At 45.4% G+C, this 26,118-nt stretch overlaps 1 protein-coding gene across 2 annotated transcripts in view; it reads left to right on the top strand.

Annotated features, from left to right (window-relative positions):
* Window positions 1-26,118, top strand: part of LOC135917082 (uncharacterized) — a 73,545-nt gene that overhangs the window by 35,281 nt on the left and 12,146 nt on the right. For both annotated transcript variants that reach the window (XM_070531964.1, XM_070531966.1), the window contains exons 8-13: window positions 8,798-8,927; window positions 15,019-15,135; window positions 17,303-17,419; window positions 18,017-18,865; window positions 20,329-20,387; window positions 23,641-23,771. In XM_070531964.1, the coding sequence (XP_070388065.1) occupies window positions 8,798-8,927; window positions 15,019-15,135; window positions 17,303-17,419; window positions 18,017-18,865; window positions 20,329-20,387; window positions 23,641-23,771 (1,403 nt within the window). The remainder of the gene's footprint in view (window positions 1-8,797; window positions 8,928-15,018; window positions 15,136-17,302; window positions 17,420-18,016; window positions 18,866-20,328; window positions 20,388-23,640; window positions 23,772-26,118) is intronic.

Raw genomic sequence — 26,118 nt, 5'->3', positions numbered from 1 at the left:
ATCCATCCATCCATCCATCCATCCATCCATCCATCCATCCATCCATCCATCCATCCATCCATCCATCCATCCATCCATCCATCCATCCATCCATCCATCCATCCATCCATCCATCCATCCATCCATCCATCCATCCATCCATCCATCCATCCATCCATCCATCCATCCATCCATCCATCCATCCATCCATCCATCCATCCATCCATCCATCCATCCATCCATAGTAGAACAGCATATTGCTAGTGTCACATACCTAGTTACCCAAATTGGTGTCAAAGAGGTTCATTGAAGGACGGCATACACTTAGTCGAACATACCCAGTGACCAATGCTGACATCAAATACCGCAAAAACCCACATATATTTTGAACCCGTATATAGCACGAGGTGAAATTTTTTAGACGCAAAATGGAAAAAACAAGTTTTATCCCTGTATAATACGAGTTAGGAAAACTCGAAGAAAACATTAAATTGCACTCCGCACTTCAATCGCTGTCTTCCTCAGCTGCGCTCTCTTCGGATAGTTCCTTGTCGGACATATCTTCTCAGAGGTACTCATCCTCTGTGCCATCGAGTGCGTTCGAGATGTTGCACTTCTTGAATGCGCGACGCAAAAGGTCCTCTGGTATGCTGGCCCATGCGTCCACAATCCACTTGCATAGCGTGGCTGACGAAGCCCGCTTCAGCCGTCCGGTCGGTGTTACTGCAGGCTCACCTGAGCGCATCCAATCTGCGTAACACCAATTGACTGCATCCTTGAACGGCTTGTTCACGGCAACATCTTAAGGCTGCAACTGAGATGTCATCCCACCCGGGATAACGACGAGTTCAGTGCCGGATTCGCGCAACAGCCTCTTCACGGAGTCGGCCAAATGGCAACGAAATGCGTCCAGCACGAGGATGGATGGGAACGGCAACAGTGCGCGTGGCCGCCTATACCAGACAGACTTTATCCAGTCGAGCACAAGATTTTCGTTCATCCAGCCTTTTTCATGGCATCTCACGACCATATTTCTTGGCAGCTTCTCACCTTTAGGCACTGTCTTGCGCTTAAAGACGACATAGCGTGGGAGCTTGCATCCGTCTGCCGTACACGACAACATGACGGTAACTTGCGTTTGGTCATTACCAGTGCACTGGACATAAACTTGGACATAAACTTGTTTAGAGCCTTTTCGTGCATGGTGAGGGGCGATGACATGTCCAGATAAACTGGCGTTTGGTCAGCATTGCCGATTTGCCCTAGCTAAAAGTTCTTGGACTTGTGCCGCGAAATACGGTGGCCCTGGAAAGCCACAAGCAGCTCTTCGAATGATTCAGGCACCTTTTGCGAAATCGAAGTTCAGCGGCGTAAGGAAAATCCAGCTCGGGATATGTAGTGATAAATCCAGTGCTTGCTCGCTTTGAAGGTGGAGCTCGGTAGCCCTTTTTCTCTTGCAAGCTCCTTAGCTTTTGCCTGCATAAGCTTCACGCTCACAGCTAAATGCACGGCTCGCTGTTGGTGTACGAACTCCGTCAGGGCGAGTTTGATTTCCGGGAGTGTCCCACTTTTCGGGCCAGGAAAGGTTCTTCGCGTTCTGCTGCACGCGAAAAGGACTTCCTTCTATTGACGCCACCCACGAATGCTTCCCTCGTTGACACCAAACTGCCTCCCGGCCGCACTGTTGCCGATGTCCTGGGCGGCTAAAATAACCTTTCGCTTGAAAGCAGCCGAGTACTGTTTTCGTGGTCCGGACAACTTGGCCCTTCAATGCGGAATAAAAAAGATGCACTTCGCGAAGCGTGGCTTGCATGTATGCTGCCAAGGTGCACACTCAACAATAAAACGATGCTGTAGTCACGCAGCAATAACAAAAACCAGCCATAGCCACGCAGCAATAACGAAGCCAAGCCGTAGCCATGCAGCAATAACGAAACCAAAACTTCTAGCCCAAATTTCTGACTGAAGTTTTTGTTCGGATCCACTTATAGCACGAGGCGAAAATTTTGGACGCTAATAATAGGAAAAAAATACCTCGTATTATGCGCGGGTTTTTACAGTAGGTTCATTGGAAACCAGCACAGACCGAGTGGCACATATCCAGTGCTCCAAGTCATCAGAGTTTCTTTGAACAGCGGTACCTACCCAGACCCGCGTCTGCAGTGACCCATGTCGAGGTTTGTTGGAGAGCGGCACTTATGTACACATTGACACATACTCAATGACCCAAGTTGGTCTTATTGTTGGTTTGAAACCCTCGGCACAGTAGCCCAATGTGCTCCCCATTTGACCTCTGTTTTCCCAGTGAACCACATAGGCAGGAATGCAGTTGGAAGCAAAGATGCAAACCTACATAAATACACAGCCCCCATAAAGTGCGTGATGTACCGCAAGGATGCTAGTGCATTGAATCTTGTGTGGGAAAGCTTCAGCAGTTCATTGTATTAACGATAGTGCACTCACTGGATTCTAATGCTCCATTTATTGTACTGAAATGCGTGCCTGGTTTTAATGATGAGAAAAGAGAAAAATGTGACTGCCCTGATCTTAATGACTCGCATGCAAAAATACTTTGTGTGCATGAGCTGTGTACAAGCTTGGCTGGTGTTCACACAAAAATTGCTTGCATGAGCAGAAGCTAGATGGAATTTTCATGTGGGCCTACACATTTTAGAATCAGCGTTGGCTTTTATACTAGAAAGAAATGCTACATGCGCGTACTGAAACTGTCCCTCTGATCAATTTCCTGTGCATACACAGCCACACGCCATTTTGTGAAGTGTGCACAGCTCTCACACACAGTATTTTCACATTAAAAAGAGTTGCATGCAACGCAGGTCTGATATCAGCTATGGATAAGTGCATGACTTTTTGTTTGTACTTTTTCTAACACACCAATTTTAGACACACCTTTCAGACAAAGGAAGTGCAGAATTCGATTGGTTAACATTTGATTGGTAACATTGTTATTAAAAAATGTGAAGGTTGCAGGAAAGTCTCTATTATGTTGCTAAGTATGTGGACATGGCTTCAATAGGACACTACAGTCGAACACACTTCTAATGATACCAGTTTTAACACTATATCAGATGTAACAATGAGCAGCTGATGCACCGTCAACTTTTGTGTGTTCTGTGGTAAAATAAACCACTTGCTACATTGCTCCCATGCCGCATTAGTGGTTCATCGCATCACCTGTCTCATGCACTCGCCTTCTGTCTACCCTCCATTCGCCCTCTTGCCGATGTCGGAGGGGGGGAAGAGAGACAGAGGGGTGACGAAGGCATGCTGTGCAGCGTGCCCTGCATTTCGCATTCCTTTTCTTTTTGGCACAGACACCCAGTAGCCACATTTACTTGTTATAGTCAAAATGCAGAATGGGAACATTGTAGTAAGCAGTTTATTTTGCCATAGAACACACACAAAAGTTCACAGTGCAGTAGCCGCTCATTGTTACATCTGAGTAGTGTTAAAACTAGTAATGCTGGATTTGACTGCACTTCCTTCTGTCTGATTAAAATGTTTGAATGTTTGTCCCCTATGCTTTCTTCATGCAACACGCTTTAACAGTTATCGGTATTTACAATGGAATTTTCTTGGCCCTTAAACATACTCATAAGTGGGTTCAATCATACTATTGTCGGCCTCTGCAAGTCACTCACTGCCTACCGCAGTATACATAATGTTTCCCAGCACAAAGCGTACTCCAGTATTTATTTCTCAGTGATGACGTGGCTTTTTAGTGAATAAGAATAAAGTTTAACGAAAACAGGAAAGGCCAGTTACAGAGCCCTAGTTGAAAGGGAACTTTCACTTAGTTTCTCGTCATTCAATGAGTTTTGCAAGGAGGTGGGCTGCGGAAGGCGTTTTCACTTCTAACAACCTGGTTACAGCAGGAGTTTGGTTGGAATGAATGAAAGAAAATTCGGTGCCACGGTCAGTGAGCCTTTTAAAGTCGAAACATGTGATACATGTGTGTGGGAAACCTTGTTGTTCACAACCAATAACACAGGAAAGCACCAGCCGTGGTCTTTAGGGACTGTTCTTCCAAATTTAGAAAAATTATGAACCTTGCTAAGCACTAGGCTATGGACTCGATTCCCGCATCCACATTCCGATAGGAATGGAATGCAAAAATGCCAATGTATTTAGATTTAGTCGCATGTTGGAGATAAAAAACCTTAGGTCGTGGAGATTAATCCACAACCCTCCACTAAGGTGTCTCTTATAACCCACTGGGCAGCTTCGGGTTGTTAAACAAAATAATTTCTGGAAAATATTCACCCTTGTAAGCTTCTACTTCAGTTGAACTTTTAAAATGAGTTTTGGGCTACTCCAAGAATTAACTTCTTGCCAAAGAGTTCAGTGCGTTGTCTACAATAAGAACTTGTTCAATTATGAGAGTGATTGCTTGTTTGTGAAGGCTACCTTTTTCTTCAATTGTACTAATTTTCACCTTTGTTCCTATTCTAAGTCAGCAACTACTTATGTTATCTTTTAAAGGGACACTAAAGGCAAATAGTAAGTCAAGCTGAAGCGTTAGATTAATGCTCGAGGAAGCCAAAGGCATCAGTATTATCGCGAACACAGTTTTAATAATAGAGAAATTGAGGCAAATGTAGGATATGTTTTGCGACTCACCCTTGACATTCAAGTACTAGCCTGATGACAAAGGCACTCCTCATTTTATTTCTGTCACCAGTACTCAACCTCTCCTAAGAGATAATGGCATTGCATTATAAGATGGATGAAAATGCTACTTGACCAGCTCTATTCGATGTTTAGAAAAAAGGACTCATTGACATTACTCTTGACAACGACATGGTCGGTCGAAAGGTTTCATTTTCGTTGGACTCCACGCCGCCCACGGCTTCGCGTTTCAGTAGTTTTGCTATGCGTGGTGCTGCGCTGGTTTTGTCAGCTCACGAAATTCCCACAAACTGCAAGTAGCGAAGAACTCCAACTTCCCTGTAATGTAGTGGGATTCCCGAGCGGTCTATACCACTTGACCAAGAGCAGCTGCAGTGGCAAATCCAACTCTCTGTTTTGGCTTGATTTCTCCATGACCGCACAGTTGTTTTGCACAAAAAACCCTAGCACTGCCTTTCAGGTGCCATTTTACTTACAGACGGCTGTAAAAGGCGGGGATCACGTATGCAGCCACCACCTCCCGCTCGGAAGCTGGCGATTTCATCATCATCATCAGCCTATTTTATGTCCACTGCAGGATGAAGGCCTCTCCCTGTGATCTCCAATTATCCCTGTACTGCGTCAACTAATTCCAACTAGCGCCCGCGAATTTCCTAATTTCATCGCTCCACCTAATCTTCTGCCGTCCTTGACTGCGTTTCCCTTCTCTTGGTACCCATTCCATAACCCTAATAGCCTAACGGTTATCTAACAGGCGCATTACATGACCTTCCCAGCTCCATTTTTTTCTGTTGACGTCAATTAGAATATCGTCTATACCCGTTTTCTCTCTGATCCAAACCGCTCTCTTTCTGTTTCTTAACATTATGCCTAGCAATCTTTGTTCCATAGCTCTTTGCATGCTCCTTAACTTGTTCTCAAGCTTCTTTGTCAGTCTCCAAGTCTCTGCCCCGTATGTCAGCACTGGTAAAATGCACTGATTATACACCTTCCTTTTCAATGATAATGGTAAGCTTCCATTCAGGAGCTGACAATGTCTGCCGTATGCAATCCAACCCATTTTTATTTTTCTATGAATTTCATTCTCATGATCGGGGTTCCGTGTGATTAATTGACCTAGGTAAACTTATTTCTTCATAGACTCTAGAGGCTGACAGGCAATCTTGAACTCTTGTTCCCTAGCCCGGCTATTCTTCATTGTCTTTGTATTCTGCATATTAGTAATCAACCCCACTCTCACACCTTCTCTGTTAAGGTCCTCAACCATTTGTTGTAATTCGTCTGCATTGTTGCTGAATAGAACAATGTCATCGGCAAACCGAAGGTTGCTGAGATATTCACCTTCGATCCGTGCTTCTAAAGCTTCCCAGTTTAATAATTTGACTACTTCCAAGCACGCAGTGAATAGCATTGGAGAGATTGTGTCTTCCTGTCTGACGCCTTTCTTTTTAGGTATCGTCCTGCTTTTCTTGTGTAGAATTAAGGTAGCTGTGGAACCTCTGTAGATATTTTCCAAGGTATTTACGTAAGCGGTCTGTACTCCTTGATTACGTAATGCCTCTGTGACTGTTGGTATCTCTACTGAATCAAATGCCTTTTCGTAATCTATGAAAGCCATATAGAGAGGCTTATTGTACTCTGCATATTTCTCGATAACCTGATTAATGACTTGGATGACTTGGACTTGGTAGAGTATCCCTTCCTGAAGCCAGCCTGTTCCCTTGGTTGACTAAAGTCCTGTGTTGCCCTTATTCTATTGGAGATTATTTTGGTAAATATTTTATATAATACTGGGAGTAAGCTAATGGGCCTATAGTTTTTCAATTCTATGCAGGCCCTTCAGACATGATTTTCTCTTAAGTGAAGTCCTTTCTTGGCATGAAACAATCGTTTCGAGGTTTCTAGAATGGTATTTTAACAGTTCACGTTAACTTAATACCAGGGTGTCTACCAACCAGGAAAACCGAGAAAACCAGGAATTCTCAGGGATATTGAGTAGTCTGGAAAAACTTGGGGAAAACTCAGGCAATTTGTGCCTTTGTCAAGGAAAATTAGCTGTAATTTCATTGAAAGCGTCGAAAGTCGCGGTAATGCTGGCTTGAGCAACAGACAGGAATCGTAATGAACCGTCTTTCACACCCTGTCGTCGGCTGGAGTAGTTGCCAGTGTACAGTCAACGACCGACTTTCCGGGTGCCCAACAATTTGGACGGCTTCGCGGCACCACCACATTTCCCATGGAGTCAATGTATCGGAACGTCTGAAATTTCAGACGCAAGGACCCTTCGCCATCCGATTTTCCGGATGTTTTGCCGTGACCGCAGGTCCGAAATGGCATTAATCAAATCCACCGCCGTTGCTGTTTTGATTAGCTCGCTGCCTCGAACTGGTGCTCTCGCACGCAGATCTGCTGGCAGCTATTGCCACCACTGCAGAAACGCTAGACCTAGCTGCTTCGACGTTCAATATTAAGCTTCTTGCTGTTGGGTGCCTGTGTTTTCATTGAAAGAATTCGCTGCTGTCAGCAATGGCACTGACTCCGCCTTTGTGGTCCTCGCAATTGGCTTCGAAGTTCGAAAAGCATGGCGCGTTGCTTACTGCCAGTTCCCGAAAGTCAGCTCCACCTCATTACAGTAATGTTACACTGTGAAGCATAACAAGTGTGGGAAGGGGCAACTGTCGCTGGACACAGTATGTATGTATTCCTTAATTATACACGCATGCACCCGGTATTTCCTGTTGGAGTACGAGCACCGATATGCCTAATACGTGTACCAACAGGCCCTCGGAGCATTTTTGAATGTGCCTGTGGCAGTTTGAGCCCTTAGGGCAGTAAGCGGCATGCATTTATTTTTTCCAACTGGCCGATTTTGCGTACGTTTTCGCAGCCCCTAAGGAGTTCGAAAAATCGGACGTGGACTGTACAACTGATCAAAAAGGTGCTTCAAATGGTCCATGGGGTGAACGAGTGGCGGAAGAAGGACAAAAACAGAAGGGACCTATGCGTTGAGGAATGAACGGGAAAGGAAGCATGCTGCCGCCGTTTTGAAGGAGCTTGAGCTCAAAAAACAAAGTGTTGGCTGATGCCGAGATGCAAGTGTCCCCCCTCATCCAAACCAAAATAACCTCTTTAAAGCAGTGAAACACAACACTGAGGCGTCGTGCGCGGGCTGTGAGTATGTCAGGACAGTTGAGGTTGACTCACGAGCTGCTGAAAGAGAATCTCAATTGTGACAAAGTTCGGGCCTCATACCACTGAGCTTGCTATCATTTGATAGAAATAGCTCATATTTAAAAATATTTGCTTCTGTATGCATCTCCTTTTTATTCGTATTTGCAAATGTCCGACTCGTTTGCAATTTTTTTTTGAAGACATTTTATTTGTTGTGCATTTTACTATCACCTCCTTTCTACTCTCTTTTTAAATATCATAAACACTATTCCTCAGTATTCAAATTGGATTAAACCCCCTTTTTTTATATGCTTACTAGACAGTGACAGTATCGGGCGATATGATTTCAGCCCGTCTTGACATAAAACATAGTTCTGCATAACTCACGTAATTTTGCAAGGGCACTCAGGGAAAGCCTGGAAAATTCAGGGAATTTAGAAATGCCAACTTGGTAGACACCCTGAATACTTGCCTTTAGTGTCCCTCTAAAAGAAAATTAAGTAGAAGGCTTACATTTGCAATCTCTATTATTTGTTTTGCAAGACTGAGAGGGATAGAAATCTGGGCTACTGTTGGTGAGCTGCGATTAGGACTGTAAGCTAGATGATAACAGCATGAATTCATGACAAGAAATAAGTGTGATGGACTCACTACAAACAGAAGTGGCAACACATTGCTTATATAATTGTTTCTGTTCATTGAGCATGTTGTGCTGTTATTTCCTAGCTGCGTTCTAGCTTCTATTAGGCAGCCTATTGCTCTGTCATTTCTAATCTTGGAGCAGGGATTAGCTTGCAAGCGCGTGACAGGCACTGCTAAAAACAAGTTGTGAGAGTTTTTGACGGAATTATAAGATGCAGGTGCAGCTGCATGCAAATTAGAAAGGATAAGATTGCATGCTGCTATCATGGTGAATATATACCTACATGGTTTTCTTGATATTATGTGGCTTTAATTTCACTGCCTACCTAAGCACATCCACCCGTGTTCTTTCCAGGGGTCACATCAACTTCAGGGACTCCAAACTGACTCGCATTCTTAGGAACTCGCTGGGCGGCAATGCACTTACTGCCATTGTGTGCACAGTCAACCCATGCTGCTCGGAGCAGACACTTCGCACGCTTCAGGTGATTATGGAGCAATAATTATGTTGTTTTGTCACTGTCATCGTTGTTTTGTCACTGTCATCGTTACGGTAGTAAAGCTATCTTTTGTTGCAGGAGCAGCATGAAAAGGCACATGTGAACCTCCCATGTGCACCTGTGTCTCCGTGACACATAGTGTTCTTGGCAGGAAAGTAGAATTTTCTTGCTAGAAATAACCCACGAGATTGATGATTACTATGACTGCAACATAATTCCACCCTAAAACAGTGTTTCCCAAGTTTTGCAGTATGTTACCCCTTTAGCAGTACAGTAGAACCTCATTAACTCAAGCTCGAAGGCGACTGGAAATTTATTAGAGTAAAGCTGAGTTCGAACGAAGAAAAGCCCCTTATGGCACCTGATCAATAGTAGTGTGGTACTGTCTGCAAAACCAAAACAATCACTGGGCTCGCATTGAAGAAGTCTAATCTTTCCTACATCGGCATGTGATATGTGCTGGAAGAAGCCTAGGTTCCCTATAAAGTCCAAGTTCAATAAGATCATGCCTTGACTGCCGCTCGACTGCCGCTTGACTGGCGCGAGGGAAAGCATCCAAGGGTGAGTTGAGAAGGGTGGTGGCTTGATGCGGGCTGTACTCTTGCGAGCCCAGTGTTGGAGCAGATTTGATCGAGCACTCACTGGGGGCTCCTTACTGGTACTTTTAAGCCGGATTGGAAAGGAGGATGTGTGCAGCTCTGTTTGCTCCCGTTCTGTCTTGGCATTGCGTATATCTTTCCTTGTTGCTTTATGGTACCTGGTGATGCATCGATCCCTCGCCTTTGGCTCGGTTTTTTCCAAAAAGCAGTGTGCGGGAGTGAGAGGTCCTGTTTGGAATAACCGTTGCATGGTTTTTGGAGTTTGAACTTGCGGGAGTTTTTCTATATTTAAATACATAGGACTTTGTAGGGACCAGCGGAGCAGTTCGAATTATCCGGAAATTGGAATGGAGATTTCGAAATATCGGGATTTAATTGTAGTGAACCACCCGAGACCCTCCCTCATTTTCCCACTTCCCCCACTCTATTAGCCTTCTGAAAATTTACATTTTTTAATGATGCCAGATATCGCATTTACTTGAATCTAGCGTGCACTTTTTTTTCCGAAAGAACGGGTCCAAAAATTGCTTGCACATTAGAATCGAGTACGGCCCTAAATCTACTTTACCATATCGCCATCGGCATTTCAAAATGGTCGCCTCGTACGTGCTTCGAGCCTAGCTGTCGTAGCTTCCTCCACGTGTTGTAGTAGGTGTTGCGCCATCTGCCTTCCTGTTTTCTGGATTTGTGCTATCGGCATGGAAGTGCCGACAGCAAAGACATGCCGACTTCATCACTATGCCGTAATTAAAAGGAAAGATTGTGAAGATGGACAGAAATTGGGCTGCATCACGGGTGTTCGGAGTTCTCAAAACTTGCGAACGGGACTTGCGCAAACAGGAGATGCATTCTACTACAGCGGCTACTACTATGGCAGCTGCACGAAGGTCAATTCGCTTCATGATTCGCTCGCTCCTGCTACCGCTGATAAAATGTTTCTGTGGTCATTGGGCGAGACGTGTTCATGTTTGCTTGTGTGCGCGTGACACCATGCTTGTTAATTTATTTGTTAAAGGGACACTAAAGGTTACTATTAAGTCAACGTGAACTTGAAATACCATCACAGAAACCTCGAAACGCTTGTTTCGTGCGAAGGAGAGACTTATTTTAAGAGAAAATGCGTTCTCAAGCGTCCGCGTACCTCTAGCGCAGTTCAAATCGCCTGCCCTCCGATCAAGGAGTACTGACATCATGGTCTCATAGTGACATTGCGCCATTGGTGAGTAGAACGGCGTCCGCAGACGGCGCTACGGCTTTTCTGCGCAAAACGCAAACGCGCGGCCAGAAACAAAGCCAAGACAGAGCCGACAGCAGAGCGAAAGCGGGAGTATGGTTAGCCACCCTAGTATGGTGGCTAGCGGAAGGAGAAACGCGCGACCATGGGGCGCTGCGAGAAAGGTGCTAAAAAGCGCCCTCTGTGCTAAAATGGGTCGTACCAAGCTCGGTCGTCTGCTTCGGAAAGCACGTTTACAATATACCCCCGCCACTTTCGGTTGTGTTGTAGCACGGCCTGCTCCGTATATCGGGCGCCGAAGATTTTTAACGCGATAGCGTTAAGGAGCTCGTGTCGCAGAAAAGCCGGTGTCGTCGGCGTCGGTGTCGGCGTCGGCGTTTGCGGCGTTGACCGTGAGCGATAAATCACGGCAGGCGCTTCATAAATAAAAAGCAACTTCCAAGATTGGCCCGGTGGGAATCGAACCAGGGTCTCCGGAGTGTGAGACGGAGACGCTACCACTCAGCCACGAGTTCGATGCTTCCAAGCGGTGCAAACGCGCCTCTAGTGAATGCGGTGTTGCCTTCGAAACGAGCTGTGGAAAGTTATACTGCGGTGTATATCGGTAATTATGAACATGTAACGTACAGAAGTCACAATTACACGAGTTGCGAAGTGCGTTTCCGCTGCATTTCTTCTGCGCTTTCCGCACACGCAGAGCCATCTTGCGGCAAACACAGAAGACCCCCCTCCTCTCAATGTACGGCGCTGCCCCGACAGGAGGCGCGCCGCGCGCGCATTGGGACCGCTGCCAGGCGCGTCGCGGGACTCCCTCTCCCCTGACGACGCTTCGCCGTGCTCTCGGTTTAGATAACTATCTGTCTCTCTGCCCGTGCCGATCACGACGTTTGGCTGGCGCAGATCGTTTCCCCTCCGAGACACCGAGTTCTTTGGTTCGTTCCGTTCGCTCAGGCGCACGTTTCTTTGCCACGCCGAACGCTGCGTTGCTCGACGCTCACCGCGTGATAGGTGGGCGCTAAGTCCGATGCGGGGCGCATCGTAAGTGATCGCTGTGCCGTAGCGCATTGTCGACCCCTTGGCGGGTCGACGGGAACGCTGTCGCGTCGCACTCTTGAAGGCGAAGCTTAAGCGTCCTCCAATTTTTTCAGGGGTGGCACGCTGCGTAAAGGCAAGAAATTATGCAGTGCCGAATACGTGTACGCCGTTCAAGTATTAGGCGGCGAAGTTTTAGCATGGTGTCAATCGCAAGTGAAGCGAGTCGGGTACGAAGTGGAACTACAGGTAAGGTTTGCATGCTAGTTGCTAGAGTCAAGCGTGCAAACGCGAGGAAATGCGTGCTATAAATGAATCCACAGCAGCGATAAGCAAACATCATGTGTACGGAACTGCTCGAGCACATGACGGTACGCGCCGCTGTGTACGGAACTGCTCGAGCACACGACGGTACGCGCCGCTATGTACGAACTGCTCGAGTGCACGATCGTGCGCGCCGCGACGGCACCTGTCTTTCAACATGCCGCAAACGGCGGGCCTTCTGCAACCTTTGTTGACTGCATGCCGCTAAACTGATGCAATGCATGTGAGCTCGCACGTACGTGCGTATCGCACTGCAGCGCGAGCTCGTGCGCTGCTCACTTGATGTAGCTTTTAATGACAGCGCTCGAACATCGATGTGCTGCAATCAATACTGCCTTGCTGCGCTGCCTCAACGTGCTGGCTTGAGATCAAGGATGAGCGCATTCAACTCTCTTAACCTGTGCTGCTCGTAGTGGAGTAGTGAATTGTCATCGAATAAGCCCGACCATTTGTGCTCATTTGCACACACTTCACCACTTCGCATCGGTCGAATTGTTAATTGTCGCTGTGGCCGGGTCTCGAATCGTGAATTACCAGCCATGCCTGCTGCTATGTTGGTCTGCTGTCGGGACTGTAGGTGCAAAAGACCGAACTTTCGAACGCAGATAATCAAGCAAGCTTGAAGGCAGGCGAAGCAGTCAGCATGGCACGAAGTTTTGCTTACTCAGCGCGACGAACTGCAGCTATACAGCGTGCCCGACGCTCCACTTTGTGAGGCCTTGAAGGAAAACGGTAGAATCTGATGTTGGGATTCAGGCCTTCTTGTTCATGACAGCCCACGACGCAGAAGTAATGACGGCGACGCCTTTTCGAGGCTGGGCTAGGTCTCTCCGGATCGGCATCACCGATTCCTTCTGCTTTCAGTATTACGTCCCACGGCACACGGAGAGTCCGTTTTCGTTAAACTATAGGCTGCGGCGAGCTCGCAGCATGGACGGCGTGGTCTTGTGAGAAGTGACGAGCCTTTTCGCACTCGCAACAGGGCATAAAAAAGTGCGAATCGACGCAAAACTCGGCCTAGCAACGTGCTTCGCCACAGCCAGGGCTCAATACGACCCAAGCTGGCACGACCCAGATGTCGTTTCCCGCACCACCACCAGGCGCCGCTACTATACCTCAAGCTCCAGCGCAAGACGCCCATAAGCTGGTACTTCATTCTATGACGCAAACTTCGACGCTTGTCGCAATGGACCCTGACACCGATAGATTGGCTCGCGATGGTGGGCTCAACTTCAGGAATTTGAGCACCGACGAGCGCGACCTGCTGCTGAGGGCTCGCGCTGCTGGCGTCGTTGCGTACTACGACGGCGGCCTCGACACCGGCTCTCCGGAGCGGGAAAGCAACGAGGGCTTCCCACGACATCACATGGACGTGGCATTCTCACTGCTTGCTCCAAACGAAAGTTTCGCGAGCCAGCAGAACCCTCACAGCACGACGTGATAACGAAACTACTGAAACTCCAAAGCATGCGCAGTGCAGAGTCGAGCGCACAGAGTCGACCGAAAACGAAACGTTTCGAACACCCATATTACTGAAGGGTAACGTCAAAATGTAATTTTTTCTTAGAATCGAATAGACGTAGACAAGTAGCATTTTTTCCGTCTTATAATTGAATGAAATGATGTTTTCAATACGAGTAGTTGAGTATTAGTAACACAAATTATGAGGAGTGCTTTCGTCATCGGGCTAGTACCGGAATGTCGCTGGGGCATCTCAAATCGTGTCATGCATTTACCTCAATTTCTTGGTTACTAAAGCTCTCTTTGCGATTATATTGACGCCTTAGACATTCTAGAATATTGCTCTACCACTTTAACTTGAGTTTCTGGTAACCTTTAGTGTCCCTTTAAGTGAATGTTTAAAAGTTTATATGGCCTGTAAAAAAACTATCCTTACTTTTTATATACCTGTCTACTAATTTACCATCGCAATCAATGCTTCGCCTTTCAGGCGAAACTTGCGACTTTTTTTATACATTGCAATTTTAATATATTGGAAGTAAATCTTTGTTTCTCCAAATTAGAGAAAGTTGTATTTCTGTATGAAACAAGCACAGTTGTATTTCTGTATGAAATACAGAAATGCAACTGTGCTTGCCAGCCAACAATGAAAATACACTCTGAAATTTTGAAATGGTGTTGTAATACTATTAAAGTTGTATGCATTTCTTGAGCGAATACGGGGCCTCCACTGTTTCTTCCTTACCTTCACTACCCTCCCCCACAGGTGCTCTGTGCCAGTCAACAATGACAATACACCTGAACATTTCGAAATGTTGCTGTAATAGCAAAGTTGCATGCATTTAATGAATATGGGGCCTCCACCGTTTCTTCCTTACCTTCGCTACCACCCCACCCCACAGGCGCTCTCTTCTTTTGCTGCATGCTCTCACCAACCTCGCACAGTGCAGCGAAAGCTACAGGTCGCATAAACACCATAGAAGGAAAGCTCCTCCATTGGCCCACCCTTTATTGGCCCTCGGCACGACGCCAACTGAATAGAAGCTTCATGAAAGAATCAGTAGCACACAATAAGTGAGCCAGCTTGACTCCAGTAGGTTAGAGATGCTCAATGTGCGTAAAGAACTGCCGAGACACCGCCAGAGTGGGGCGCTCAATTCCACAATAACTTGTACGGTTCATACACCCCATTGTGATCCATTACTTGATCAGTAAGGCATTCTCTGATTGACGTCGAGTGGAGGTTGAGTCGCCTTCTAACTTTTTCACTGTGCTGGTTGCCAATGACTAGTGTGAATACTTTATATTTTGTGCCATGTCATGTAGTGAGGAATGGCATGCCTTGTGTGCTGCCTTTAGATTTTCTTCACTGACTCACTAGTTGCCTACAGGTTATCTTGAGCCATGTGTGTTTTGCATTCTGCAGTTTGCAAGCTCTGCGAAGAATATACAGAACACTCCCAAGGTGAACAAGATTGTGACCAGTGATGCTCAGATCCGCCGCTATAACATGCAAATTGAAGAGCTCAAGGGTAAAGGGAGGGTATGTTATCACTTTTTCGCTTGCATTGTTCTATTCGAGAAGCTTTAGTCTTACAAGAGTATAGTATGGTGCCTCAAACCACAGCATTGCATGGGGACTTGAATTAACCAAATGCCCAAGTCTGTCCTGACCTGCAGTCTAAGCTCAATTTATTAAGGAGTTAAGGTATCCAACCCGGAAGGCATTTATTAAACCCGCAACTGGGCCATTTTTATCATCCCAAGTGAAGTTTCTCTCCTCTTCCCCTATTAGGATCAAGAACTTCCTAAAAACGCTGCACCCACCGCCATTCGTCGTTTAACCCCTGCAGAAGGAACAGAGCTGGTCCTTAAAATAAGGTTTAATGAACCCCACCTTTTGCTTGGTGTCATTACTCTTTAAATAGCCCATCCAGACTGGCGATTCTGTTGAAATGTCTAGCTTCCTAGCTGAAAGGCTTTCTTATTGTGATCATAAACTTGTTAAAGCATCAGTTGACAGCCCTCTTTTCTAGTGTACAGCACTGCCTTAACATGTAGGTAAAGGAAGTAACAAAGCTAAATCATAGGTGGTGTGCACGTGTTGGATAGCTCGTGAACTTCATTGTAGAACCTCATTGATATGATCCCGTTACATATGATTTCCCAGTGACAACGTCCAGAATTGAAAACACAAAAAATCACCTAATACAATTACGCATCTTTTTTACCATTTCATGCACTCCCGGAAAACACGATCTTTTGGCACCAACATTCAGTACATCATCAAATTGTGATTGTATGATACATATTCTGGGTGCTAGATCCCACATAATTAAGAAGAGGTGCGATGTGTGTGCGATAGAGAACAATACTAGCCCGCAGCAGCAGCTTCCCCGCAATACTCGCCGCCCGTCTCGCGTAAAAACGCCGGCACGCACTCAGTTTCCTATTCCGGTACCAGGAAATCTCCTCACAGGATGTCACACGCTGCATTCAGAGCCATTGCCGCCAACGTTATTCTATAAGTATCTCCACCTATCTGTTTCACAGAGGGACATAGTGCCATTGCTTCTGTACTGCACACTTTTAATAGGCTGCAGGCGGCGCAAAGTGAATGTCATGTTTTGCTCTGGCAGCATTGTAGGCATTGTATTCCAGTGGCGCCTACCAGATTGATTTCGTTTCTGCTTCCCGTTGCTGTAAGAAAATGACGCGTGTCTTGGGTTGCTTGGCCCTTGCCAGCTTGATGCAGGTCGGTGCCTTGTGCTGCCACATTTCGTGCGTAGCGGGCATGTCAAAACTTCCCACCAAAATGCCCCGCTCAAAGAAGCTGCTGACCAAGGCCAAGATCAAGCATTGCAAACGTAAAGCTCGCCAAAGCCACAGAAACGACAAAGTGTGTCTTTAGCTGCTCAGACCCCACCAGCTCGGCACACATCAGCAGCTCATGCTCCGATTCATGCAACAATTCACATCACCTAGATGTAAACTACAGTTGAGTCTGTCACATTTTTTAATAGCTTCGGTTTGTACGTTTTCCCAGTTTGTAAGTTTTCTCTGGCGTTATTACAAAACATGAGCGAGGTCCTACTGTATAACACCATTGTGTACATCTTCAGTGTGTGCAGTGTGAGCCTAGTCCCAGACTGAGCTAGCAGTATTGTCTGCTGGCTCAATAGGGTAGGCAGGGCTGGGCCTGGGTCCTACTCAAGTGCAAATTGGCTAGTACAGTTTACTACAAAAGTTTACCAAACAAGGGCTCCATGACAAACTTTAATTTCTGCTCTGGCACGGCATCTCTAATTAAATGGAGATCACTGTGTAGGTTGCAGAACCTACTTCAGGTCAAAACATCTCATATGAGTCTGTGCCCACGCTTCTAGGAAATTCAGCTTTTTTGCAAACCCTAAGCGCCGTTAATTTGGGTGCACGTTAAAGAACCCCAGATGGCCAAATTAATCTGGAGTCCCCTACTATGGCATGCCTCATGAAGGGGGCTGTTTCTGCCATGTGAAACCCCAGAATTTAATATTTTATGCTTCGTCATGCTGGGCAGACATTTTCTCTAGTGCTTTTTGTGGTTGCCTTTTGCTCTTGTACTACAGATTCAAGTGATGCCAGGGCAGTGCCTGAATACTCCAGGCTGTTCTCTGCAAAATTTATTCCTTGCATATGGAAAACGCTGCTTTTCTTTAAAATGCATGCAGGGCTTGGAAGGAAGTATGCTGACTAAGACCCTGCAGGAGAAAAACAGCCAGATTGACGAGCTCAAGAAACGGGTTCGGTCGCTGGAAAAGAAGCTGCTTGTCTCTACCCTCCTACAGGCAAGCTCTTTCAAATTTTGCCGTTTCTCGTTTGCCTTGTTCTGTTTCCTTTGTGCAAGGACATTGTGAAAGTATGTTGTATGTTTCTTCTTTTTTAATGTGAAGCTTTCTTTCCCTACCATCCATGGTTTCGCCTAGGTTGGTTGGTCGGTCAAACATCGGTCACTCAGCTAGTCGCTGGTCGGGTTCATGATGAGTAGATTCAACCTCGCTCTTAAAAAAATAAAAGTGTATCCTCTGGCGAGATGCAAACCTCGGTCCCCCAGCGCAGCAACCTGATGCCCTGATCATTAGGCCACAATCACTTTTTTGTTATTATTACATTATAGCAGAATCTTAAGCAAAATAAAAAAAAAACACAAAGCACTACAGAAATTTAAGGTGACTGAAAACACATTAAAAAGACGGGCAAGCACGTGCAAGCTTCTAATGAAGGCGTCTAGTCTGGCGCTGTTTCTTGTGCAGCGTACACACTACGAATGTAGGCAACAGAATCCTGAAAGTACTTGTTACTGCTTGTCATGCTTTCATTAAAAGGTGTTCACAAAGTTGTGGTAACATTTTGCGATTTTAACATGCTTTTCTGGATTCGTGCAGACATCTCGACGGCCTGTTTCATCAGAGAAGGCAGATGCAGCAATCTCTTGTCACCTCTACTTAGAACAGCTTGTTGAATGCGACGTTCAGACTGAGCCCTTTGCAACAGAATGCAATGCCATGGAGGTGGCCAAGCAGGAGGCAGAACGTGTGTCTACTGGTGTCGGTGATCAGGTGTCTCCTGTTAAAATTTGTTCTGTACAGAGTTGTGGTGTTCAAGCCTTTGTGGACGCAAAGGACCATGAATCGCAAGTGAACACATCTTTGGCTGACAACTACAGAGCAGATTTCGGAACCCAGGCAGTGATGGCGATGCCAAGCGGCCCTTGCTGTGGTGTTCAAGCCATTCCAGACGTTGAGGACTATGCTTCACAAGTAAGCACGTCATTTGCTGAAGGATACAGGACAGATGTTGGAGTCCAGGCCATGGCTAAGGTGCTGAACCATGCTTCGCAAGTGGATGTGCAATTCACCAGGAATGGAGCAACAGACTGTGCTGTGCAGTGCAAGTTGCTAGCACCAGATGATGACATAGAAACACCAGCTCCTAATGGTGTAGATTGTGGGGTGCAGGCCACATTACTGGTACAAGAGTGTGCAACACAGACGCAGCAGCGCCTTTTGCATTGTGATCTCAGAGATAGTGATGTGCAGGCTGCTCCATCTATGCGAGACAGTGCAGTGCAAGTTGAACAACCTTCTAGAAGCAGCATGCTGCACTGCAGTCTGCAGACTACATCGCGGTCCATTTGTGATAGCTTTACACAACCAGAGCGCCAAGTCCCTCGAGCTGTAGGAGTTACCTGTGAGGTGCAGGCTGTTCCAGTGACCAGCAGCTGTGCATCACAGGTGAATGCATCCCCTATGTCACAGGTCACACCTGTTTCGAAATCGGCTACTACTCCTTTTACCACAGGTGGCAGTAGCCAGTTTAGGATGTTCTCCGGCAAAAGCTGTGGCGCCCGCATATAGATAGGGGCAAAATGCAAAAACGCCCATGTACTGTTCTTTGGGTGCACGTTAAATAACTCCAGGTGATCAAAATTCATACGGAGTCGCCCACTACTGCATGCCCCATAATCATATAGGGGTTTTGACACATATAACCTGAGAATTTAGTTTTTAATTTGATAGATGCAAGGCACTTCATTAATTAGCCAGTGCCAATATGTTATTATTTATTTAAGACAGTGTGCAGTACTGTAGTATTAAACTTAGCTCCTGTAAGGAACACAACTTCTCACGTATCTGGTGATATGCCGTTCCTCTGGTTCACTACTGTCATTGTTGCGATGCACCAGATAAGATCATCTTTCACTCGCTTCCTCATTTACGCACTCCACATTGCAGACGTTTAGTTATGAAGGGCATTACATGTATCAGATAATGTAATTCCACCTTTTCCTTGTTAAACAGTTTCAATGCAACCCTTATAGCTTTTATTTCAAAATAAAATGTTCAATGTCGATAGCTTGTGGAACCAGCAGTGTGATCTCCTCTGGTGTATAAATGAGTACACAAACGTTCGCATTTGTGATCTTAATAATACTTCAGCTGTTGACATGCATTATAGTTTGATTCAATATTCAATTGTATGTCTTAATTATTAGTCAATTCGATTAGGAAATTTCACTATTCGAAGACCCTTACTTTGAATTTTATTTCAGCTGCAGTCATCACCAGCATTCAGCATGTGGCTACTTCGTGTAGCTAACGTGGTTTGCATTTGGTATTCTGGGGGGTATGCGCGTGATACTGGCTGTTCATGCCCATCCCACAAATCAGGGGAATGAGAAACGGCCGTCACTGTAAAGTGGTGGATAGCTTGTATTTTGCATTAAGTAGCGTATGTCTGCTTTGTGCATAGATTGCAGCTTTATTTGAATTTTGGTACTCGCAGACTTCACTCCAGCCAGCTGGTGCCCTATTTTGCGTGCCTGTCTTTTTTTTTTCTTTTTTCGTTCTCGGTGCTATCATTTAGCCATTGTTGTTAATGCTTTCGAAATTTTTCTTGCCTCTTCAAGCTGATTATCATTTCATGACATTTTTTTTAATGGCTTTTTTCATGGTGTAGTTTCATCTCTTCCACTTGTCTGGTGAAATGACGTAAATTATTCTGCTTGTGCCCTTCCGTTCTTCTTTTGACGGTTTTGTTCGTTTTTGTTTTAAGCAATTTGACTGCCTTTTTCTTCAGAATGTGCTCATACGTGGAGGACTTGGCTAATTTTCTTGGTCCTGTTGGTACCTCTTGAACATGCCTGTATGATTTCGCAGAATCTTTCAGGTGGGCTATGCCTTACCCTTTTTTCCAGGTCAGAGTGTCTGAAGAAATAGAAGAACTTCGTCAGGAAAGGAGCAGCATGCAGCTTTGGTACATTTCTTCTCTAGTCTTCTGACTCACGCCTGTTGTCTCAAACCTGAAAACTGTCTCAAAATGCTTTTGCCTTTTTTGTGGTCTTGTCCTGCTTCTTTGTACATGGAAGCCTTTGTTATAAAGTACGAGTGGAACACCAGTGCAATTTCTTGTGCACTGAGACCAGGTCCAACTGGTGCTAGTTTTAATATTAGCGTGTCGAACCAAACCCAAACCGGAGTTTTAGCCAAAACTGAACCCGACCCAATATCCTTAGAATGTGCTTGAACCCGAACTGAACCTGAGCCGAAAAGAAAATACCTGCTATCAATTCGGCACGAAATCGTTCAATATATAAGGTGTTCAATAGCATAGTTTTTCAAAATATGAACTCCTTCATTTGGCCTACCCCACTAGCGTATTACTACAACTCATGAGTTGTGTTGTGTGCGACAATGGGTATAGACCTAGAGAGAGAGAGAGAGAGAGAGAGAGAGAGAGAGAAGAATTTTTATTATAAAGTGAAAGGATTTATGTGGTTTGGGCCCTCAGTCCAGGGCCCCAATGGCTGTCGCTACCGCTCGTGCTCGTCATATCAGGGCCAGCCAGACCTGAGGCTTGGAGGGACAGAGGATCGCCTCCCACTGTGCATATGGAGAGACGCTCGCACTTCTGAACTCGGCCATGCCAGTTCTGTCTTACAGCCGAAACTTTGTTTCATAGGCTCTTCTGAATCACCGTTTGTGTTGAAGCTCCCGGTTCGGCTGTTATAGGTTGGCTTGTTACTATTACTAGGTAAACTGTAAAATGCACATGCCAGGATACACAGATAGCAAGAGTGACAGTGTTCTCGAGTAGGGAAAATAGGAAAACCTAGTTCATTAGTATGGCTTCTTCTAAACTATAACACTGCAGTCGCTAATATTAATGCCGTCACCATGACAGTGTACTGCAATGACGGCAATACTAATACTTAATGAAAAGGAAAGTATGCTTTTTGTTGTGTGCCATGGTTTAACGCACGTTTGTAGGCTCCAAGCAGATTAAAAAACTCTTTGATTTTTCAAATCTTTCCTGGGGCACAGTATGCATGATTTTGACTTTGTGGTCCATGCTTAGTCCGTGGAAGATACTGTTGCACGTGGAGCAAGACTATCGTGGTATTTAGCACACACTGTCCTTGTTCATTGTTCAGAAACATTGATGTCCTCACCTGCTTTTATTAAAAAAACCAAAAAATATGAGTGACATGTCAATTGTTGGCTTTTTTAGTTGTTACAAACTAGAAGTTTGTAGTTGTAATTTATATAATATAATGTGAATGTGGACACTCTTCGACAAAGCAAAGCATATAAAAAGTGTGCAAAGAAAAAAAAAGATCCAGCCCAGATCTATGCTGCATCCTCATGGCCAATTCTTAGTGCCATTTGAATATGATAAGAGAAAACTAGGGGTGTGCAAATACCAAATAATAAATTTCGAATCGAATATTAAATTGAATCAAGAAAACAAAACTGAATATTGAAATGAACGTCAGAAGATTTCTGAGAAACTTTTGTGCTTCCAAATATTGTGCAAAGACCAAAGTGCACCTGCTCTGGCAGCTAATCACATTACTGAACAAGAAGCTTGCCAGCTATCAATAACATAGGTACCTGTGGATTGAGGTGTATAGTATGCTCTGCTATTATAAAGGGAACACCAAATTAGTGTGGCAGCACTGATAACTCGGTTCATACAAGAAAGTGTTCATACAAGAAGTTTACCACAACTGTCAAATAGAATTAAGTGCTTTTTTACCTCTAAAGCTGAAGAAACACTGGCGAAGTTGCCCTAAATAGCAATGAGGTTTTCAATTTAGTAGTAGGCCATAGTGCGCATAATGGAGATCTTCTATTGCTTAGAAAGTATTGCTCTCCGATTTTCTTCCAAAAAAAGCGGGAAGGCTTTTCCATCTTTATGGCTGGTGGCTTTTGTGGATAATCAGCCAGTTAAGGCTAATCTGCGGGGAATGCACATCACGTCACTTGGTGCCGGTAAATGTCGAGCTCTCAAATTGAGAGACCCGCGACATGTTTGGTTGACATGTGCCTCCCGACACATGACATCGCAGGCCCAATCAGGCCTAATGGGCTGGATAGTATGGCCGATGATATTGCCGTGACGAAAATTTGCCACCGGCCAATGTGGTAACGGGCCTCCCTTCATTTCAAATCTCCCGCTGGCCTTGCTGCACAGCTGCCTGCGGTTCCAACCTGCGGCACGAGCTCATCCTCAACAAAATATCCACTTTAAATCTTGGAGTAAATTTCTACAATTTCGTAAGATCGATTTTGGATAACCGAACAGCGACACTTCAATTTTCGTCGCAAAAATGAATTTCAGTGCCACATTTGCAATGTTGTGGTGAAAATTTTTGTTTGCCTAATCGTTGCAATAAGTTATTACAAAAACCGAATTTGTTGGATAAAAAGAACACTCCACAGGCCTGAATTAGCCATCCGCTGTAAATGAGAAAATAGCAAACAGTCGTGGAAAGCTGGTTGCTAATATGTTCCTACAGGTGGCTCATCAGTGATTGGCCGCAAGATCATGCATACAGGTTAGATTGACGGCTGTTAAAGCGGCATTCGGGTCTGCGGTAGATCAACCAGCAACTACCGCGATCACGCGTGCCAGGCACACTGAACCCTAACCGAACCGGTACTTTGTTTGGTTAGACACCCTACTTGAGATTCCCACTAAGTGAATGTGCTTGAGCACTGGCTGGTATAACTTAGCTGTTGGAGAATGTGCCGTAAAGTAATTTATTAGTTTACTTCGTTAGGTAAATTTCATGGGTTAGTGAGCCACCCCTGATCACCTCACTGCTATTTCTAAGAGTGTATTGCTGAAAAAATAAATAAATAAAAAATAAGGCATCGTGCCCACCGTATTGTCTTGAAGAAAAATTGGTTTTCTTTTCAAAGCAGGCCTTCCTACATGGCTGTCTACTCCAACCTGCAAAAGGGAAGTGTATGTCATAAATAAAAACCAGCCTTCTTTTTTCTTACTTTCTTTCTTCTATTATTTTATTTCGTTGGTTGCAGGTTCTGCTGCTTCCATGAGGGGTTGACCTTGTTTTGAGTAACATGTAACATTGTGAGAAATGCATTAGAAGTATTAGAGTGCCTTTTTTTTTTACTGTGCACTACCATTTAGTTGAGACTGATCTTCAGTCACACTAATACTGCATATTAGTAATCTGCCAATGGGTGTGGTTTACATGCAGCATGGAAAAATATAAAGCAGCGCAACAGTGGGAGTCCCAGTACAAGCTTCGGGAGAAGGCTGCCAAGAAGCGAGAGATAGAGCTTAACGCTATAATCCGCCAGCTGACAAACAAGGATGGTGAAACCTCAGGTATGTGACATTTTAACACTTCTTGAGATGCAAAAATCTGCCCAGGAACATTGTCACATTTCAGTTCAGTTCTTACTACCGACTGGTAGGCTACAGAGCGTTCCGTACATAGATGAATGCAGTGCTCAACAGAGCGATGACGATTGTGTGTGATGTTTGCCATGGCACTTTAGCCCTCTTGTCCCGTCTTTCATGGTAAATATTCTGCAAATACAGTATACCTTTCCGCTATATCTCACCTCTGTCACAATAAGGAGCTGAAAAAGAAATATCACTGTTAGATGCTGGAAGCAGCACCTTTGTGTACTGTACGTGGACAAAGGGACCCTCTCCTGTTTGGGAAAATAAAAACAGCTTTTTTTCCTACCTTAATACAGAGATGATGAAACAGGGCCGGCACATTGATGCTCCTACCACATTTTTTGTCATTGCAGTATTCAAAATGCACACAATGGATGTTTTTCGTCTTTGAAGACACAATGTTAGATTTGTTTATTCAAGTACATCATCACTCCAGTAGGCATTACATAAGGGGGCACAACAATTTATAAAACAAGGTAGCACAACTTCTTAGCCTTCACAACTAAACAAGAAGACAAAAGAAATGAGTACAGTAAAAGCTCGTTAATTCAGTACTCGTTAATTCGAAATTTTGGATAATTCGAAGTAGTCGCCGCGGTCCGTCCAACAATGTATTGAAAGCAATATGTAACACATTCCGCTAATTCACACTGAAGTCCGCACCGCCACCGATAATTCGAACTCGGCATCATCGTGGATGGGGAGAGGGCTAGTGCGCGGGAGCACGCTGGCGTCGCCGCGCGCCGTGTTCTTTGTTGAGCCGGCGAACGCGGCTCAATCTCGCGTGTGCGAGAGGGGAAGCTGGGGTGGAGCGCGTCCTCTCTTGTCGCGCGCGAGGCAGGGGGGTGAGGCGAGGGAGGGACGGGGGACGATCTTCGGCGGCTGCTGCTTACGGCGCGGCCATGCGGGCGCCGCATCTTGAAAGCGATCTGCGATGTGGCCAAAGTGTGCGCCCGCGTGGGCCTCATCTTCAAAGCGATTTGCGATGTTTGCAGAGTGCGCGTAGTGCCGGTAGCTTCATATGCGATGTGCTTTCTACGTTTCGTTCGCGTTGAAGTGAGAGCTGTACGAACGTCAATTCGCTCGCTGCTACTGCTGCGTGTCCTCACCCCCGCGTTTTTCAGCGAGTTTCCGCGGTCATCGAGCGAGATGCGTTCATGCTTACCTGTGCGCGCGTGACACCGTGCTTGTTAATTTATTTAGTAAGCGAATGCTAACAAGTTTATACGGCCAATAAAACTATTATCCTTACTTCGTATAGCTATCTACTAATTTTCTTCGCAATCGATGCGTCGCTTTCCGCGCGAGACTGCGAAATATTTTTTTTTCTCCGCCCCAGTCAGCGCGACGAACGCGCGGATGGAGCAAGAGCCATCTCGACGTCGGGCGCGTCGGACCGTGCTGGCCGCGTCCGGTTACGTTGGCTGCGCCAGTGCATCGAAGTATAGACGTTGTTCATGCCAACGTGACGTAGCATGTGCGCGCGTGCTCACTGCACGTCACGGTATATACGCGCCTTAACCGTGTGATTTTTTTCGCTGACTTTCATTAGTTGGACTTTTGTATAATTTGAATTTTTATAGCATCCCCACAGAATTCTAATTAATGAGCTTTTACTGTACAGTAAAACCTCGTTGCTAGGTACCTGCCTAATAAGTAATTCCAGTTTAAATATAGTCGCAATGAATCCCCCTGCCTTGTTGTCATTGCACCTAATGTATTGGCTGACCACTTAAAAGGCCCCTCACCAGGCCACACAGCAAACTTGAGTTATATGCGGGAAGTTGTTACGTGTCCTCTAGGGAATGTTCTGCCGCAAAAATGTTTTTAAACTGGTAATTAATAGCCGAGATAGCAATATCTCAGTGCCGTGAACCCATGACTAGTGGTATAAGTCAGTGCTACACGAATACTGAGACAGACACAAGTAGATCACAGAGCATGATCCCGCGCTGGAACACTGTAGAAAATGACATAGTTTCAGTGTCTGCACGTGCAACTGCATGATGTGGGAACAAGCAGACGAAACGGAAGTACCGTACTTACTCGAATCTAACGCACACTTTTCTTTCTCATAAAGTGGGTCCAAAAATTGCGTACGCCTTAGAATCAAGTACAACCTTAAATATGCATAACCATATCACCATCGGCATTTCAAAATTGCCGCCTTGCAAGCACTTCAAGTCTAGCTACTGTAGCTTCCTCCCTGTGCTGTAGTATGTGTGCTTACGCAATGCTTCCTTTGACTTAGTTTTGTGCACCGTCC

Source organism: Dermacentor albipictus, chromosome 1, assembly GCF_038994185.2.
Source record: "Dermacentor albipictus isolate Rhodes 1998 colony chromosome 1, USDA_Dalb.pri_finalv2, whole genome shotgun sequence".
Lineage (NCBI taxonomy): Eukaryota > Metazoa > Arthropoda > Arachnida > Ixodida > Ixodidae > Dermacentor > Dermacentor albipictus.
Note: the sequence above shows the minus strand (reverse complement) of the source record. Positions and strands in the feature narration are given on the sequence as shown.